Source organism: Apium graveolens, chromosome 2, assembly GCF_009905375.1.
Source record: "Apium graveolens cultivar Ventura chromosome 2, ASM990537v1, whole genome shotgun sequence".
NCBI classification, from domain to species: Eukaryota; Viridiplantae; Streptophyta; class Magnoliopsida; order Apiales; family Apiaceae; genus Apium; species Apium graveolens.
The window spans coordinates 13,235,391-13,257,122 of NC_133648.1; the positions used below are offsets into that span (position 1 = coordinate 13,235,391).

At 33.4% G+C, this 21,732-nt stretch overlaps 1 protein-coding gene across 1 annotated transcript; it reads left to right on the top strand.

The window, feature by feature from the left end:
• The first annotated feature begins 16,652 nt into the window (after positions 1–16,652).
• LOC141705817 (14-3-3-like protein B) lies at positions 16,653–18,404 on the top strand. Its single transcript, XM_074508705.1, has 4 exons — positions 16,653–17,138; positions 17,521–17,643; positions 17,891–18,007; positions 18,102–18,404. The coding sequence occupies exons 1-4, from the start codon at positions 16,659–16,661 to the stop codon at positions 18,174–18,176; spliced, it is 795 nt and encodes a 264-aa protein (XP_074364806.1). The 5' UTR covers positions 16,653–16,658; the 3' UTR covers positions 18,177–18,404.
• The last annotated feature ends 3,328 nt before the right edge of the window (positions 18,405–21,732 follow it).

Consider the following 21,732-nt stretch of genomic DNA (forward strand, 5'->3'; position numbering starts at 1 on the left):
GAATAATGAATGTTCTATTCTTAGAGATAATATTCTTTATGGACGTGGTACTTTAAATAATGGTCTGTATAAATGTGACATAATTTAGTTCAGATTGAACAAACTAATAAAAAAAAGAGATGATGAAAATCTCACTTCATTGTGGCACTATAGTCTCCATTTAGTAGACATGGAGAGAGGGCTGCAAATTTGCTAGGAATGGTACACACAGAAGTATGTGGACCAATGTCTACGCAAGCCATGGGTGGATTTTCATACTTCATTACTTTCATGGAAGATAGATCTGGATTCGGATATGTGTTTGATGAAACACAAGTCTGAGGCCTTTGAAAAGTTCAAAGAATATAAGTATGAAGTGGAGAAACAAACCAAACATAGTATTATAACTCTTCGATTAGATCGAGATGGTGAATACTTGAATGGAGAGGTAAATGGTATAGTCTCCCAGTGGACTCCTCCAGATTGGTATCTGAAAGGAGAAATCGAACTTTGTTAGACATAGTTCGGTCCATGATGAGCTATGAAAATCTTCCAGTATTCCTATGGGGTTATGCATTGGAAACCTCAGCATATTTACTGAATAAGGTGCTTTCCAAATCTATTCCTCAAACTCCGTATGAGATATGGAAAGAAAGGAAACCAAGTCTTAAACACGTTAAGATTTGGGGATGTCCAGCTTATGTCAAGTAAGTTGACCCAAATAAGTTGGAATATCGATCCGTAAAATGTAGTTTTGTGGGATATCCTAAAGAGACTTTAGGGTATTACTTTTACACCGATCATCGGGTGTTTGTATCCAGACATGCTACCTTCTTGGAAAAGGAGTTTATCCTTGAAGGAAACAGTGGGAGCAAAATTGAACTTGATGAAGTTCAAGAAGCACAAACTACAACGGATCAAGTGGAAACACCTGTTCTGACTGAACAACCTTCTGTGGAACAACCCATTCGTAGGTCAGGGAGAGTGTCTTGCCAACCTGAGAGGTAATATGGCCTTGACATTGAGAATGATAATGAGTTGTCTATCATTGATGATGACGACCCTGTGACCTATAATGAGGCTATGAGTAGTGTTGACTCAGAGAAATGGCATAGTGCCATGAAATCCAGAATGGAATCTATGTATACGGTATACAAAAGATAGATTATAGCAGATGGCCATGTGGAGACCTATTAGGCCAGGCTTGTGGAAAAAGGATTCAAACAAAGGCAATGGATTGACTTTGATGAAACCTTTTACCTGTAGCCCTGTTAAAATCAGTTCGGATTTTGCTTGCGATTGCCGCTTACTACGACTATGAGATCTGGCATATAGCCAGATGGTTTTCTTTCCAAGGGAAATAAAAACCTAGTGTGTAAGCTACTGCGAACCATATGTGGTTTAAAGCAAGCTTCTCGAAAGATGGAACATTCGTTTTGATGAGACAATCAAAGAGTTTGATTTTATCAAAAACGTAGATGAACCATGCGTCTACAAAAGGGTTAGTGGGAGCGCGGTAACATTTCTTGTATTGTATTGAATTAGAGTTGACACACATAACAACATAGCAGACCCACTCACAAAGCTACTTTATGAAAGTCACTTTGATCGTCATAAAGACAAGATGGGTATTAGATACCAGAGTGATTGGCTTTAGTACAAGTGGGAGAATGAAAGAAATATGTCCTAAGTCCAATAATGTATTAGGATTTAGGAATAACTTTTTATGTAATCTGTTTTGATTTCATTGATATTAATAAAAGACTTGTTTTGTTTTTATTACGGGCTTTATCTATTTAAGTGTTTAAATAAGATATACCATAGTTTAGAGTAAAGCTTTTTATGCATTATGATGAGATCATAATAGTGAGACCTAAAAAGATGATAACTCTAAACTTAAATAGTTCCTCGTCATAGGATTACTAACTGGTAATTAATAATCCGCAAAGATCAGTACATACTATGTCTGCTTCATTATGAAGGATGTCTGTTCTCATAGACATTTGTGTGGTGACACTATAGCTAGTATGTAGGTGCTTATTATAGAATAAGTTCACTGAACATGACTCGCACAGCTGAACAACTGATGGAGTTCACTCACGTGTCAGCAGTTGTTCACATAGTGATAGTTGTACAAGTATCCTTAGACTTGAGGTCATCATAGTCATCTTGTATACACTGAACTATACTTTGGTTTAGTTCTTAGTCTCCAGGGACAATTATTAGGGCTCTACTGGGTATAGGAATTTGTACACGAAGATAGTGTATGATCAATAAAAGATCTACCCCTTCCAGTGAAGGAAGCGAATGTTCAAGGCTGATCCACTTATGCTAGTTCAGGAATCTCTGGCCAGAGTGAATGAAATTAGAAAGGAGTTTCTAATTTGCATAGAACTAAGCATAGTAAATGGTAAGCAAGTGATTGAATTAGATAGGCTTGACACGAGATCCATGCCTTGTATTTAATCGGGACATTGTAGGGTAGAAGGAGTTTATTGTACGGTAACTATTCACTGAATAGGTTCTTGGTATTCTAAGCAGTGAATTCATATTATTCGGATAGTCGCGATATGCTGAGAAGTATCTCTCACGATGTAGAATAGATGTGATTAATTAATTAATCATATTTAATAAATTAGAGAATTTATATAAATAATGATAAAATAGTTTTATTATTATTTATTTCTACTACCGGCTTAATATTGAACCTACAGGGTCACACCATAAAAAGAGAATGATTTTATGGTGGAGGAATTAATTAATAATGGCTAATAATTATTTATTTGTGAAATAAATAATTAATTGACAAATTTAATAATTGATTAATTGAGATTTAATTGATTATAAATTAATTAAGAAAAGTTCTTAATATTATTAATTAAGGATTTAATTTTTGGAAATTAAATCAAGAGAGAGAATTATTTCTAAAGTGTTTAGAAAAAGGATTAATAATTAAAAGGTGTTTTAATTATTAATGAGAATAATAAATGGGATAATAATAATATTATTTATGGGAAAATTTCAGCTGAAAATTTTGCCTATAAATACACTATTATAAACCCTATTTTTATTCCAACCCGAAAACCCAAAAAGTTTGGAAAACCCAATTCTCTCCACCTCCTTCCTCCTCCTTAACATCGTTTTCTTGGTGGATACCGGTGGAGTGCTTCACACTTGAGGAGCAACTGCTAAGGATCTCTGATCGTTGTCTCCGAATTATTTTAAAAGGTTAGATTCGATCCCTCGAATTTTTATTCACGATTTATATACTTTTATTTGGATTTTGTATGTGTAAAAGTGTTTTGCCATGACCCCGCTGCGTTTAAAATCCAACAGAAGTTAATGCACAACAGATGATGAAAGAAGAGACTACTGAACAGGAAAATCATGGGAATGGAAGCTCATCTCAAACACCTAAATTTGATAGCACAAACTCAGGGGGAGAAAGAGAAGAAGGATCTACAAGTCATACCAATGATTAAGAAAATGATGAACGCACAAGTCAACAAACTCACACAAGTAAGTGGGATAGAAGTCACACTAGAGAAGCAATTATTGGTGATCCCACTGTTGGTGTGAAAACTAGAAGTGCAACTGCTAATGAATGCCTACATGCATGCTTTTGGTCTCAAGTAGAGCCTAAGAAAACTAAAGAAGCTCTAATGGATCCTGATTGGATATCTGCCATGCAGGAAGAGTTCGATATGAATCATAGGATTAACTAAAGTACAATTTTTGTACTAATCTCGCCTTTTAGTCAGTTTGTTCCAAATCATTAACTAGTTTCATTATGAAACTGATTGATTAGTTTCCGTTTCAATAAAAAAACATTTCTAGGAAATGTAATAATATTTAACATTTTATATATAATTTAAAAAGGGGGTAATTATCAAAAGGGGTAAAATAAAATAAAATTAAGTTTAATAACAAAATCACGAATATTTTTTTTGAAAGGAACAAAGTTTGGGAGTTAGTTCATGCACCAAAGAACAGAAGTATAATTGGAACAAAATGGGTGTTCAGGAACAAGATGGATGAAAATGGTATAGTTACCAGAAACAAGGAAAGGTTGGTTGCTAAAGGCTACTCACAGGAAGAAGGAATTGATCATGATGAAACTTTTGCTCCAATTGCAAGACTTGAAGCAATAAGGATTTTTCTAGCATTTGCTGCACATTCAAATTTTAAAGTGTATCAAATGGATGTCAAAAGTGCCTTCTTAAATGGTGAGTTAGAAGAAGAGGTTTATATGCAACAACCACCTGGCTTTGAAGATCTTTCCATATTTTATGTACAAGCTACTCAAAGCTCTATATGGACTAAAGTAGGCACCTAGAGCTTGGTATGATACATTGTCAGAATTCTTACTTAAGCATGGTTTTACTAGAGGGACTATAGACAGGACTCTCTTTTACAAGAAATATGGTGATGGTATGATCCTAGTTCAAATTTATGTGGATGATATCATCTTTGGCTCTACAAATGAAAAGCTTTGCCAAATATTCTCCAGGCTTATGCAGAGTGAATATGAAATGAGTATGATGGGGGGGGATTAAGTTACTTTCTTGGACTAAAAGTCAGTCAAAGAAGTGATGGAATCTTCATCATCCAAACTAAGTATGTCAAGGATTTATTAAGAAGTTTGGTGTGGTTGATTGATCACCTGCATCTACACCTATGTCTACAGCAACAAAGTTGGATGAAGATAAAAAGGGCAAAAGTATAGATATTTCAAGCTATAGAGGGATGATTGGATCATTGTTTTACTTAACTGCAAGTATACCAGACATCATGTTTGCTACATGTCTGTGTGCAAGATTTCAAGCTAATCCAAAAGAACCACATTTGATGGCTATAAAGAAGGTTTTTAGATACTTGAAGGGGACTCCAAACTTGGGATTGTGGTATCCTAAGGAAACTGGTTTTGAAGCTGTTGGCTACACAGATGCAGATTTTGTTGGATGCAGGGTTGACAGAAAGAGCACTAGTGGAAGCTGTCAGTTTCTTGGACAAAGACTTGTATCCTGTTATAGCAAGAAACAACAATCTGTGTCAACTTCTACAGTAGAGGTTGAATACATAGCTGCAAGAAGTTGTTGTGCTCAAGTGATTTGGATTAGAAATTAGCTAACGGACTATGGCCTAGTGTTACACAAAATTCTAATTATGTGTGACAATACCAGTGTTATATCTATAGTGACTAATCCAGTTAATCATTCTAGAACAAAGCACATTGATGTAAGATACCATTTTATTAGAGAACATGCTACAAATGGTACTATTGAGCTCATTTTTGTCTCAACAGAAAAATATTTAGCTGACATTTTTATTAAACCTTTGGATGAAGCAACTTTAACTAGACTTGTAGGTGAAATTGGAATGCTTAATTCTTCATCCTAAGGCAAGAACTCAGCTAATGTGTTGTAACAAATAAATTTCAAGTAAATCAAAATTAAATTGATTTAATTGGAAATTAACTGAAATATGAATTATAAATATTTCAGAAATCTCTGTATATTTATTTTTCAAAAACAAAAATTCATCTTGGAATTTTTCAAAATTCTAAGAAAACTGTCTAGCTGTAAATTTACATCCTCACTATGTAAAATTAACACAAGGAAGAATCAAATTGATCAAAAGTATATAGAGAACTGAGTTCTCGATGAGTCTAACTGACTTATCGACAAGTCATTTTAAGATTTCTCGAGTGAGTTCTCGATAAGTCAATTTATAGACTTCTGAGTGACTTCTTGATAAACATTATTATGACTTATCGATAAGTCATTGTAGGGTTCTCTATAAGTGTAAACTTACAGAGTTCTCTACAAGTATCTTTTAGACTTATAGATAACTCAGAACTAAAATAATTTAATTCAATAAATTATTTTGGTAAAATACTTTTGACAAAATTATTCTGATTTTATTTTGAATTTATTCAAATAAAAATTGGAATCAAATTCAGTCCATTTCTGGACAAACTGAGTATTTATTTGACATTTCAATAAGTTAATTTTTAGTTCTCTAAAAGAGTAATTTAAAATGACTTCTCGATATGTAATTTATTTTCAAATTGACTTCTCGATAAGCATAACCCAAACGTCTGTTTTTGACTTCTCGATAAGTCATTTGCTTTTACTATAAATATCTAGACATCTCGATACATATACATACTTACATCTTTCGAGAACTCAAGTGACCTAGCTTTTCAATCCAAAACCGATTTCTCTCTCATTTTCACTCCTTTCTCACTAATTTTTCTTACCCACTAAACTTCATACTCATAAAAATGGCAGCCAACAATATTGTTCCCTTCATCCCCAAGGAGACTAACTTTCTTACATTTTTTGATGCAAACCAAGCACCTGCAATCTTCCAATATTTTGTCAAGTTCCTGTCTGAGACCTACTTTGTAGGGGCTCTCACTTCTAATCCTATGTTACTTGGATGTGTTAGGGGACTTTTGGAACACAGCTACAACAAGGACAATTATGCATGAGAACCAAGCTACAATAATTGTGATAAACTGCACAATCAAGGGACAACGGGTGGAGATCTCTGAAAATGATGTCAATCTGGCATTGGGCATTCCTACTGACAAGCTGGTGGAGGCTCCAACTCAGGATGAGTTGTATGAATTCATGGACTTCATCAATTATTCTAAGAAGATCAACCTGGACAGCATGAACAAGAAGCATCTAAGGAGGGAATGGTCCTTTCTTTTTGACTTAGTGATAAAGGCCTTCACCTGTAGGAAGTCAGGATTTGACAACATATCAAGTGTTGTCCAGAAGTTGGTCTACTCAATGGCCCACAACAAACAGATCAATGTAGGACACTACATGCTGGAGGAATTGAGCACCAGGCTAACAATGCCATTGAAGTCAAGAGGTAAGGAAATTTTTCTACCTAGATTCATTATGTCAGCTTTAAACCATAAAGTTAATGACATACATATGCTTGAAGGAGTAAATAGGTCACTAACTGGAAACTATAAGTAAGTATCCAAAATTCTATTTGGATCACTTCTTACTAAGAATAAGGTTCCAGTGAGTCATAAGTTAACACCTTTCATGATTGAAAGATTTAAGACCTACCCTTATTTTATGCCAGACATGAGAACCAGTGCAAGTCAACATAGTGCAACAATGGTTCATGAGCCTGTGGAAGCACAAACACAGGCACACCCATAGGAACCTACCCATGTTGAGCCTATTCCTTCACAACCAATAGCATCTAGGAAACCAACCACTTCATCCTCTCAAAAGGGTGAAATGAGTAAAAAGAAGAGAAAGGAGATAACCTTGAATGTTATGCATAAGAGTGGTGAGGAAAAACAGAAGCCGAGTCACCCTTGGTCAAGAGGACAAAGAAGAGTAAGAAATCTGAGCTGACCACTCAAATTACCTCTGTATCCTCCCAAAGGATGAAGTTGTAAAAATGAGGACTAAACAGACTCTAGATACATCCTCTCAACATTATGTGTCTATTGAAAAGAGCATTCACCCCAATGCACCCTGTATAGAGTCTGCACAGCCAACACCTAAAGAAATTCAAGTGTATGGTAGGAGAAATAAGGATGGAAACACTATAAGAGCACATCTATTGATGCTCCCTCATCTATTCAGGGGGAGCTTCCAACACTCAATTCTGAGCAACAAATCTTAAACTCACAAATTTCTTCCTCTCCTACAGCACTTGAATCCATTTATCAAGTGCAAGCTAAATTAAGTGACTTGGTTCAAGAAACCTTGTTCGCCACCCATACACCACAATTAGATGGTGAGAGGCTACTAGCTGGGGTAGACCTTGATGAGACCATCAAAATCATGGGGATTCATCAGTTTTTACTGAAGACCCCATGGATGTCACTAATGCACCTTCATGTGCAAATCAGTCTTCACAGATTGTTAGGTTTGAGGGTAGTACTCCTGAGGGGGAGCTATCTAAATCCTCTCCGATTCAATTGGAGGTTTCTCATGTGGGAACAACTCCCCTCAAAACCCTAGCAGAAATTACATTAGTAGTTGATGCTAGGAGTACAATTGCCAATGACCCTGCTATGAGAGAAGCAAGTTTATCACATTCATATGACAGTGCTTTGCAATAAGCACAAGGGTTTGAGACTGATGCACATGACAGTAACCCAGTCAAATATCATCCAATTCAGTTGAAGGTTCCCGCTACATGTGAGGAACAACAACTTGTCATAACCACATAGCAATCTGTGAGTAAAACTGTGACTTCTGTCATAGGTGGTTCTAATCAACCCTCAACCTCACAACCTCAACAACAACACATTCTCTCTCAATGCCTGCAAATATCTGACTCTCAACCTACATCTGTGGATGATCTTTTTGTTGAGCAGATTTCTGGATTAGCAAACATCTCACAGTATCTACTCACTTCAGACATGAGCAATCAAGAATATCAAGCCATTATGGTGACATATAATGAAGATGTTGAAATACAGAAGGAGAAGATAGTGAATGATGCAGAACAAGATGGGAATGTGGATGCATGGTTATCTCAAGACTTTATATTGGAGATGGATCAAGTCTTGGCTAGGTTTAGGGATGAATATGTCACAATTCTTGAAAGTATGCCAAGGTCTTGACTCCACAGGATGTCTATGATGCACTCACCGAGGTCTACAAAGCTCAACTCAAGGCTTTTCACCTATTTGGTAAAGCTCTAGAACTCAAGATGACTGGTCATGAAGACAAGATAAGGAAGCTGGTGAAGGAGAAAATGGATGAGATCATACCATCTCAAGTCCAGATCACTTCCAAGTTCAAGCATTTTGCTGATCAAATGACAAGGATAGATCTGACTACCATTAAAAAAGAGGCCAAAAATCTAAAACAATTCTTCATTGCTCTTCATAAAGTAGTCCAAAAGCAAATCACCAATACAAGTGACTCAAAGGTCAAACTGGAACAACTTTACCAGAGCAGATATGAGCCTTCTTCATTGCTTATGGATGACATCAAACAGGATGTGGAAGCAACTTTTGGCTTCTCATCATCTACAAGCTCTCATCAGTCTGGCTCAACCTCTATAAATCTTCAAATCCAATCTCTTCAACAACAAGTATCATACTTGCAGACCTCTAATGCTTCTCTCAATTCACAAGTCCAAGCCTTGACTTCTCTAGTCAAGAGTCAACAATCATATATCCAGACCCTGGTGGACTCTCACAAGCACCTTCAAATACAGAATTATGTTGCTTTGGGGGCCATCATGGGGAAGCTCAACATACTACTGCCCTCTTTACCTGAACAAATAAGGCCAGAGTTACCAACTCCCCTCTTCATGCCTGTCACCAAGACCAAGGGGGAAATTGAGGCTAGGATTCAACAATTTAGGGGATGCTAAGGCAAAATCTAAAGAGCCTATTCAGGTTGGTCAAAGCTCAAGTGCTCAAATTAATGTTGGAAAGGAAAAACTTCAAAGGGCTGCAGAAGGACCCAATCAAGATCAGGAATTCAATGACCTTCTTGCAGCACTAAGAGTGTCTCTTCAAAAAAACTATGTGACCTGCAAGAAAGCTTTGGCCAAGAACATCAACTTCATAAGGGCAGTGGTGGTGAAAATTGATAACTTTTTGGAGAAAAAGGATTGTCATGAACATCAATGATGGTGGTGTGGATAGGTTTCTTTAGGTAACTCTCACAAATCTTCAAACTTTAAGAGCATCTGAACTGGATGTAATGATTGACAGAGTGAATCCAGTTATTCTAGAAGACACACAACTTTTCCAAGAGTTCAAAAAGGCACAGATAGCAGCTTTTCCAGAAGCCTATCTATATCCAAATCAAGGAGTAGTTTATGTCTCTCCGACAACCAAACAAGCCAGACATCTTTTTGTTCCTATAACTTCTTGTTCTTACTACAAGATTTGATTTACTTTGTTCACAATCATAAATATTTCAAGAAAAGCAGAAAAACACATTCACCTCCCCTTTGTGTTTAATTCATTACCTAACACACATCGAATAGAAAAAAAGTCCTTTCAAAACTCTCTTTATATATAGAGTCTTAGAGCACCAGTTTTATTAAGTCGAGAAAATAAGAGTCGTCTCTTTAATTCTCGGTCTCTTCGGTCTTAATTTTTCCCAATATTCCGGTTCGCTAAGAGTATTTTCGATTTATCAATTATATTAGTATCTCATTTTATCCTGGGAAGCAGGTCGCTAAACACGGATAGTGTGGGGCGAAACTGCTTTAATAAGACAGTTTTCTGGACTCGAGATTAAATCCAATCTCTGTTTGTTTTCTCAAACCCTTCTCCTAATTTAATTGTTAATTCTTATATGTTTATGTGAATTAAGAATTAGTAGTGTTATTGTGAATTAGTTATATATTCAATATATATAATAATATCTATATCGTATAAGATTGCTAACAAAGAGATTGCTACAACAAGGATGTGAAGCTTAATTGGACCATGTAGTTAATATTGGCAAAGAATCACCAAAGATGGAAGAAATTCCTGTTGTAAACGAGTTTCCCGACATATTTCCTGATGAATTACCCGAACTTCCACCAGATCGAGAAATTGAATTCACCAATGATTTGGCACCTGGAATGGAACCAGTCTCGAAAGCTACGTATCGGATGGCACCAGTTGAGATGAAAGAATTTACAACAAAATTGTAAGAGTTTCTTGATAAAGAAGTGATTCAATTTTAAAAGAAATATTTATGAATGATCCAACCGTACAAATATCAAGATCTATATATTTTAGTGATATGATAAAAGTTTTAGAAAAAGATAAATGTATTTTGGTTTGATATTTTAACAACCAACCAGTAATTTGACCAGTACTCCTTACTAGTATTTAGTGGCATATTAATGTTTCAATTTTTTAAAAAATATTTATGAATGATCCAAGAGTACGGATATCAAAATCAATATATTTTAATGATATGACAAAATTTTCAAAAAAAATAATAATTTTGTTTGTTATTTTAACAATCATCAATGGTTTGAATAGTACTTCTAACTAGTGTTTAGTCCCAGATTGATGCTTCGTTTTAAAAAAATGTTTATGAATGATCCAACATGCGGATGTTAAGATATATATAATTTAGTGATATAATAAAAAAAATTAAAAAAATAAATGTATTTGGTTTGCTATTTTCACGGTCAACCAATTTTTTGACTAGTACTTTTTACTAGTATTTAGTCGCATATTGATGTTCCGATATTTTTAAAAAAAATTATAAACGATTCAACCGTACGAATATCAAGATCTATATATTTAAGTAGTATGACAAAATTTTCAGAAAAAAATAAATATATTTTGTTTATTATTTTAAAAATCAACCAATGGTTTGAATGGTATTTCTAACTAGTGATTGGTCTCATATTGATATTTTGTGTTTGTTTTTTAGTTTTTTTTATAAATGATCCAACCGTGCGGATGTCATGATCATATATTTTAGTGATATGATAAAAAAAATTAGAAAAAAAATAAAGTTTTTGGTTTGCTATTTTAACATTTAACAAGTAGTTTGACCAGTACATTTTACTATTGTTTAGTTCCATATTGATGTTTCGATTTTTTTTAAAATATTATGATCTAACCGTACGTATGTTAAGATATATATATATATATATATATATATATATATATATATATATATATTTTATTGATATGACAAAATTTTCAGAGAAAATTAAATTATTTTGTTTGTTATTTTAACAATTAACCAATGAATTGATTATTACTTTTAACTAGGGTTTAGTCCCATATTGATGTTTCGATTTTATTGAAAAAATATTCATGAATGATCCAACTATCCAGTTGTCAAGATCTATACATTATAGAGATATGATAAACGTTTTAGCAAAAAAAAAATATATTTGATTTGTTATTTTAACGGTCAACCGTTGGTTTGACCTGAATTTTTTTACCTCAGCTCGACTCGGATCGGCTCGGCTCGTTTTGATGGAGAAAACTCGTGATCGGTTGTGTTCGACTCGCCTCGTTTGTATTCGATAAAAACTTGTGTGCGTTTCGTTAGTTAACAAGTTCGAGCTCAAATACGATTTTTGTTCCATAAAAAATTCGACTTGACTCGGCTCGATTTTTTAAAAGTAAAATTATAACTCGACTCGATTCAATCAAAATTTGACCCAAATCAGTCTATAAACAGCTCTACCAACAACCCACCACATAAAAATTAGCAAGGTACGGTATCTCTTATTCATGTCGACCTGTAATGTTACGATACATATACTTGCATTCCTAGCTTTCATGCAAGCATGTTGTGCATATGATTATACACGCATACACGGAGTATAAAATACTCGTAAGTGTGCAAACTTTGAATAGTGATCCATTTTGAACACTTCTTCTTACTCACTAGTCACAAATGCTAAAACAGCTCACGTATCTGGACAGCAAATACTTGGTAAATTCTAAGATGGCTAGGCACGCTGTTGGAAATTATATGTAGAAAAGACACAATCAATAAAGTCTGTCTGGTTAATTAATTCCACGCTCACTCACACCAAATGTCGGTCTCCTTTTACTTGGTAAACAAACATGACCCGATCCCTTAACGGGCCCCACTTAAAAATCCAACTTCAAAACCAACTTGCATATCGTCAAAAATGAGTCCTTTTTGAACCTACCAAGAACCTCCCTTGAACTCTCATAGAAAAAACATAAAACTTCTTTATAAAAACACTCCGAGGAACGAACAACTCTGAAAAATGGAGAATCGAAGATTAAAAACACATAAATTGAGGTGCAAGAAGCACCCGAAACACAAGCAAGCACCCGGTGTTTGCTCAATTTGTCTAGGGGAAAGACTCTCTCAGTTGTCATCTTCTAAGAAAACAACTAAGAAAGCATTGAGAACTCCTTCATCTTCGTCGTCTTTGTCTTCGTTATCGTCGTGTGATTCGTCTTCTAATGCTTCTTCGTGTTCATCTCCGGTGCGTGGTAAGAATAATGGTGTTATGGGAAGATCAGAAGGAAAAGGGTACGTGTCTTTTTTTAAAGTAAGCGGGAAGAACATAATTCTTACGAAGAGTAGGTCAATGGAGATTTATCCGCCAAGACCCGGTCAGGAGCGTGTGAACGATGATTCTCAGAAGAAGAAGAGTGGATTTTGGTCTAAGCTAATTGGTTCGAGTAGAAGCAAGAAAATGGATCATGAAGGTTTAATGCATTCAAAGACTATGAGAGAAAGATCATCTACTGAAGTTCATTGATGCAGATTTCTTCAGATACTTTATATTTGCTATTTTGTATCTAGATTCTTTGATTTGTAGATTTATTATACACTACTTACAAGTTACAACAGAGAAAACAAATGAATATTCATAGATTGTTAACATGCATGTATTGTGTAGTGAGACGTGAGTTGGTGTTTTTGCTTAAATTGATGGATTGCAGAAATCTATTCTCACAAAATCAAACTATGAAGTACAAATCTACATGTGTTTAACGACCTGCTGATCAGCTAAATTTCGCTTAGCTAGAGCTAGCTGAGACACCTGATGCTAACAAGAACAGTATACATTTACAGCTCTATCATGTAATCTTATATTGTTATAGCTGGATTTGTTCTACTATTAAAGTTAGATAGACAATATGATATCAGTCGATACTTATTTTGGACATTGTTTTGTGTTCTGTCGGCGAGATTTGAACGGTTTTTTCCTCTGTAATTTCTAGTCCTGATAGGAAAATATTAGAGATACCAAATTAGTTTCTAAAAAAGTTACAAAATGTCAAATGTCAAAATTTTATGGGCTAAATGAAAATGGACCTCTCCTGCATTTAAATCAAAAACACCAATTAAATCATTCTAAACTTAACAATTTTTTATATAATTTTTTGTAACTCTAGCATTACTCTTTCCAATGAATGAGACAAGAAACTTTTACTTACCTGACACTACCAAATGATGCACTTAGACAATAGTTTGCTATAAATTTTAACATTTTCTACAAATAACATATGATCCGTTTTTATTAGCGAGATTCATGTTAATACACGCGAGTTTCAAACGAGTTTACTCTACTCTGGATTACATTGATGTCACATGAATTTCTTCTTTCTTTTTTTTCATTTCTTTTATACCCTTAACTCTCTCCGGAGCATAGTGTATAATTTTTGAAACACTTCCTTTGAACATTCCTTATATGGAGCACCCTAGAGACAACAGAATCACGCCCTGATACGAAAATTTTATGGAAGTACACCTTTGTTAACGACCAGTACTTTAACTAGTAGTAGTAATGATGACGCCGCGTCAAGATGCGATAAAAGCGTTAGTATAAAATTATAGCTAGCTAGGGACCAATGCGGAAGTATGAAGCTGGTACGGACAACTACAGAATGTAATTGGTGAACTGGTGCTAGGCTGTTCATTTCGGTGTGGCCTGGATTTGGCTTGTGCCCCTTTCTTTTATTTTTATGTAGTAGGTGTTTGACTTTTAAAGTATGATGAATAGTAAGGTTCGCAGCTCGCAATTTTATTCGATGTTAGGTCAGATCCTTTTGATCTTAAATTTAAAATGATGAGCGTTCATGAATTAGAAATTATTATTGTAATAAATTTTACACAAATAATAACTTTTTGTTAAAAAAATGAAGAGGAGATACATGAGTGTTGGTTAATCTTGATAGACATGTTGTAGACTTGTAGTAGTACTAGTAATAAATTTACAAGTCTATTGGTGCTTTCAGCTCCTAATCAAAATTCGACGCAATTGCGTGCTGGTAGGACTTGGAACAGGCCCGAATGATGGTACTAAAAGTTCTTGTCAATAAAAAAAATTGGTACTGAACGGGACGTCAAAATTTAAATGTGGTATTTCTATCCCCCATTCGAAAGTTTAGGTCAAATATTAAATTATGGGCAGTCTTTTTTAGGATATTAATCTGTTTTTTATATCAATAAATTTTATTGCTAGAATGTTGAGGTGATATGAAGTTAAACGAGTGCTACAGCCTACAGCCATTAACACCTCAACTCTATATCACATGTGAGGGAATCCATTTTTCTAAAATATCAAAATATTGGAATATGTTAGCTCTAAATATTATTATTTGACGAATAATAATTTTCAATATCATTTTATAAAAAAATATCCTAAATATTACTAGAAATCTGTGTATTGTTTAGAAAATATATGAAAAATGATGTAGCATTTTTCATTATCATTATTGTTTTGATTTTATAGAATGAACCACATGTTTTATAACACCTACACCAATCAAATACATCAAAATTATAAATTTTAATGTTTGTCGTACCAACACTAGACAAACCCTATTTTTTAATAAGCAAAACATAGTATCGTGTCTAGTTTTATTGCCAAAACGGGATTACATGTTTGATTTTCAAGGTAAATGGCATATGGATTACCTTTTTCAGTATTTTTTATTTTATTTTTATTTTTTTACTCGAAATATTAGATAATATTATATTTTTAATCTTAAAACTTTATTCTAAAGGGTATATTATTAGTGTATATATAAATATATATATATATTTAATATTTTTAAAATCTAAATTGAGAATCGGTCAACCCTAAAATATTAAAAAAAATTAATAATTAGAGTTTAGTAACTCGAGATTAAATTCGGTTTAGACTCTAGAATTTAGGCATAAATCCTAAATCGATCTACTTTTTAATAATTTATTTTTTTTATATTTATAAAACCCAAAAGGGGATTAATAAACCCTAAAATATAAAATTTTTAAATCAGACGTGTCTTTATTCAATTTTTTAATATTTTCAAAACCCAAAAGAGGATTATTAAAATCTAAAAAATTAAAAATTTGTTGAATTATGACCCGTGCTTGAATTTTAAAAAATTATTTCTAAATTAATATTTTTGAAATCTAATAAAAATGTGTAAAAGTTTAAAATAATAATAAAACTAATGAAAACGTATATTAAGTTGTGTTTTATTGTTAAAAAACGTAATATCAATTGTTATTAATGGAGCTCAAAACGGACTTTAAATTATATAATCAATCAATATACATATATAAAAAAAATTGAGCTAAATTCGACCCAAAAAATTCAGTGGATTTATCCGAATTATATTACTACCTTGTTGGTTGTTTACCGAAAAATATTCCAGTTTAGTTTATTTAAATATTTTAATAGACTCAATAGATATCATTATACCTTACATAAGATTACAAATCAACTAAATATTAGATATGTCAATTTAACTTCATCTTGTTATATTAAAAACATGTCTTGCACAACACCATTTCAATCAATATCTATCACCAAGTATATTTTACAAAAAAATTGTAAATATAGCATTATTCTAAAAGCCAAATATTAGTGTAATGAGCCCCTTGCAATACCCTATTTGCATTCGGGCATAGAACACCATGCACGTGAAATTTGCTCATTGTAATGTCATCCGTTATCAATGTTACAAAATGTGTGATTAGTAGTGTGATATTAAATTAATGTCTATTGATTTGTGTAGTAAATTAAAACGTAACATGTGATACTCAATATTACCAAAAATATTCATACTCAGCGGCTCATATTTATTCCGATCATCACTACCCTGACCTCGCAATGACCTGCTTTCACATCTCTCTTCCTCCGTTTTTCTTTCTCCTCCATCCACTTTTCCTTCTTCTTGAATTTTTTTTGTCTAATCTCACTTTATCACAGAAATCATGTCCTCCCAACGCGAAGAGAATGTATACAATGCAAAACTTGCAGAGCAAGCCGAACGATATGAAGAAATGGTCGAGTTCATGGAGAAAGTCTCCAACTCGTTGGCTGAAAAAGAAGAGCTTAGCGTCGAGGAACGAAATCTCCTCTCCGTTGCTTACAAGAATGTGATTGGTGCTCGTCGTGCCTCGTGGAGAATCATATCATCCATTGAGCAGAAGGAAGAGAGCCGAGGCAGTGAAGATCATGTTAATGTGATCAAGGAATATAGGTCTAAGATTGAGAAGGAGCTATCAGATATATGTGATGGGATTCTTAAGCTGCTTGATTCGTGTCTCGTTCCTTCTGCTTTGTCAGGGGATTCTAAGGTGTTCTATTTGAAGATGAAAGGAGATTATCATCGTTATCTTGCTGAGTTTAGGACTGGAGGTGATAGGAAAGACGCCGCTGAGAGCACTCTTAATGCCTACAAAGCTGCTCAGGTAATTTTACACAAGTAGTGCAACGTATCCCAACAAATTTCTCAAATTTACAAGTGGCATATTTAAATTTGTGGGCGTATATTTATACACGTTGTCTCGTATTATCATTATGAACTTGTCATTTGGGAAAATTTTTGCGGTACCTAGCATGCTAATGAACACATACGTCTAATATACAATGCGGAATGTAGCATGAAGGGGTGGATATATCATGCAACATCCGATTAATAAAATAAAAATAATTAAATTTGCTATGATCACAATATCTTTTATAAGACTCCTAAATTGCAGGCATTCCCTGAGACATAGCACAGAGGTTGTAGTTCTACGATCCAATTCGACTATGAATGCCCTTTAATAAATAACTTTTACTCTGTTACAGGATATTGCAACTGCAGAACTAGCCCCAACACATCCAATTCGACTTGGACTGGCTCTTAACTTCTCCGTCTTTTACTATGAGATTTTGAACTCACCAGACAGAGCTTGTAGTCTTGCAAAACAGGTGAGCATTTCTAATTCTGTGTACAGCATGCATGTCTTGTCGATGTAGATCAAATTGACGTAAAAATAGCATTTTTAGATGAAAATATTAATTAACCAGATATAGATCACAAATATACATAAATTACAGTCCACCAAGTTGATTTTTTTTTAACTTTCTGTATGAGTTATCTGATTAACTGCTTTTATGAAAGCATAAACTTGAAATTCCTAAACTTTGTTGATGTTCTCCATGACTTGCTTAACAGGCTTTTGATGAAGCAATTGCTGAACTGGACACCCTAGGTGAAGAATCCTACAAGGACAGTACGTTGATTATGCAACTTCTTCGCGATAACTTAACTCTCTGGACATCCGATATGCAGGTGCTAAATTTTTCCTTGTTACAATCTTTTAGTCACTACAACATGGTCATAAAAAAACTCTGCTAATCATAATTCGGCCGATCACGAAATGCAGGATGATGGACCAGCTGATGACGCCAAGGAAGCTGCCACCAAGCAGGAAGAAAAGAAAGAAGATGAAAAAGAGTGAGGATAGCCATCCTCAAACTAAAGCTCTTCTCCTCTGCTTGTTTCTAGGAGAAGGGTAAAATCTTATACTATTGTTAATGTGCTAGCTACACTTATTTTATCATCCTAATGTAATTCTTAATGGCTTATCATGTAGATGCCTCAGATTTGTTGAGGTCACAGCATTTCTTTGTAAATTTATAACCATAACCCTGAAATGATATTTAGTCAATATAAATTTTTATAATCAGTAATATATAAATTTTGGCTAATTTTTTAAGTTCAGAAAATATATCAATTAAGATGATCCAAGAAATTCTGAGTCACCGTGATGAATTACAGCGATAAGGTGGATGTAATGGATTCTTAGCCCGTTTGAGTTGTTAAAGCATTTGTTCTTTTGGGCTTTGGAAAACATCTTTAAACTCATAATCAAATTAGAACTTGAGGACCCAAAGTTCTTATGTACTTGTAGATATTTGGAGGTATAATTAATGATACTTTAGCATAACTTGAGGACCCAATACATTGCACTGAACCCCCTACGGCCCTACCCATGGTCTCCTCACTATTACAAGTATGCTTTTAAAATAGTTTAACTTCAAGTGAATTGTAATGTTGCGAAATTCTTTGTTTTTACAATAAAAAAAATATTATGCGACTTTTATTCATAATATATAAGATGTATTGAAAGATTGTTTTGAGATGAATGTATAATCTATTTAAAGACTTTTCTTTGCTAGTTTTTATATATGAAGAATTCAAATGACTAATATTTTATTTAGGCCAAAAATGTGAACACAAGAAGTAATTAGAAGTATAAAGTCTATATAACACCATTGTGATAGGTTCAGAAACATATCTATTAAAGAAAATGATGTTGATGTGGTGAATAGGACAAAACAATAATTGATATGTCTTGAAAATTAGTAAAAAAAATATATAATAAATGCATGATTGAGGAGATTTTAAAAGTAATGGCAGAAATTTGAAATTAGGTTTAAATAATTATAGAAAATGATGAACTTAGATAACGTGACATTATATAATAAGAAAGATCTATCGATAATATTTGCGTGAATACAAATGAAATTTATTAAAAGTGTGTTTCAAAACTTACATTTTATTTTAAATGAGATATTTCAAATAACATAATTTGAATTGTCATTTAAAATTCTCATGTTTATACTAATATTTAAAGGTTTTGGATTTTAAATGAAATCAAAATCCAAATTTCTAAACAGCTTATTTGATCAAATTCAGAATTTCAAACGAAATCGAATTTATCAAACGGGTCCTGAAAATATTTTTAATCATAAAGGGCATTTGGATGCACCGGAGAAATGGGAATGGAGGGTACGAGAACGAGGGTTAATGGTCATGGGAACCCAATGGGTATGGTGCATTTAATTTACCCATCAACAAGGAATGGGGTTCCCATTAAATTGGTAATTCAAACACTATCATTTAAGTTTAAGGTTCCTGTTAACCGAGCACATTAATCATCAACCAAACACCACCAAAATATAACACAGTGACCGGGAGTAAATATTTGAATAGGATCTAAAGAAGGATCGAGTCAACTGATTAATAGACAAGAGTCGTAATATTTCGCTCTCTTATATAAACAGGAACAAGACATGAATATTTTAATTACAAGGAAGGAGGTAGTATATAAATGCCAAATAGATGTTGAAGATAAAGTTTATGATCAGGCAATAATAAACTCCAAGTATGGAACCTTCTTGTCTTGAAATGCTCAAATACCACTTCCAGTAGACCAGAACTGCAACTCTTGTAGATATCGATCACCCACATCAATGGACGAGCCAAATCATGTAGAGAACTGAATCAATAGACAAGCATATATAATACTAATATAAATGAGAGACTGACGTTGAGTAGCGTCCTCGAATACCTACCTCATCATGTATGTGTTTTGTTTTGTTGTTCTCCATAAGTTTGCGAGCTATGACTAAATACATAACTTGTCACTGAAAGATAGAAAGATAGGAACTGATCTGCCATGCATGTTTATCTTCTCCTGCACGCCGCCCTGACGTCGTCTTATCACCATTCCTTCTCCCCATACCCAGTGGCGCCATGTTTCATGCCTGTATATATGTTTGCCACGTACATGCACCTTGGTAAAATAAAATAGGTTTTGATTTTGATGATGATGAGATAGGATGTAAATATGTATATGTATATATATATACGTACTCATAAATTAAAAAAATGACAAATATTACTTTAAAAAATAAAATTTAACTGTTATACAGCGTGTTTCATGTATTAGGAATACAATATTCCAGTGATGGCACCTTTCTCGCGGGTCTTCCTAACCTAACGACGTGCAAGTACATGTATCATAAACATTTTTACCATGTGTGTGATATTTCATCGATAGGATCGTAAATGAATAGAATTGTTTGTTAATATCATTCGATTCGTCCAAATTCGAATTTTTAAGGTGTTCGTTTCGATTTTGGTTCGTTCGTTAAGCTCAAGTTCGGTTTGAGAAAATTAGTGTATTTATAATATTATATGTATAAATAATATATGTATTATTAAAAAAATATATTAATTATATTTTATTATTATTTCAAATAAAAATTTTATTGGTGAAATTATATTTAATTAATTACTGGATACAATTTTGAACTTAAAATAAATTTAAAATTGCTTTTTTGAAGAAAGATATATAATGTTCACAAAAGTCCGGTGTTCGTTTGTATTTGGTTCGATAAGTTCGCAAACAGTTCATTTTCGGTTCGAAAATTACCGAACTCGAATGTAGATAAGAAATTTTGTCCAATAAAATTATCGAATAATATTATTCGATATATTAAAATTTCGTTCGACTCCGTTAAAGTTCATCTTAATTCGTCCAAATATGTCATGTACACCTCTATTCATCAATATCGATTTGCTTTTGTAATTTATTTATCATGACATGTTTGAATAATATTCAATTTAGTCCGGGTACTCTTACTTGCTACATTAATAAACCTTGTTAGTAAAAGAAGTAGAAGTTAACTTATATATGTACCTAACATGTGGCTGCGATTACATATAATATGATAGCTCTAATAACTTATCATAATACTAATACAGATCGAGAACACGTTAAACTACAAGAAACATAATATAATATAGAGAGAGCGTCATATCATAATTACATTGACACTTAATATATATAGACATTAATGAATATTTGAGAGGTTAGTTGGAGGCGGCAGTCTCCCAAATCTCATTTACTTTCATGTCTTTCATATTTTATATATTAATTAAAAAAGTAGTAGTGAAAGTGATAATCAACTCAAAATAAGTTGCTTGCAAGAAAAAGAACTATCCGCACAATAATAGTCTCACCAATCGTGTATTTGTCAAGAAAATTTTGATTGTTGCGCACAAGCCAAATAATCCCATAGATTGACTCTTGCGAAGGAGTGAGTATTTGTCAGGAGTAACACCAGTCAGAAATGATAATTCAGTCAAATATTAGTTTAGAATAATTCTAGATATATCGAATTTGATATCAAAATTTGGTATTGAAAAATGTGATATCGGTGACT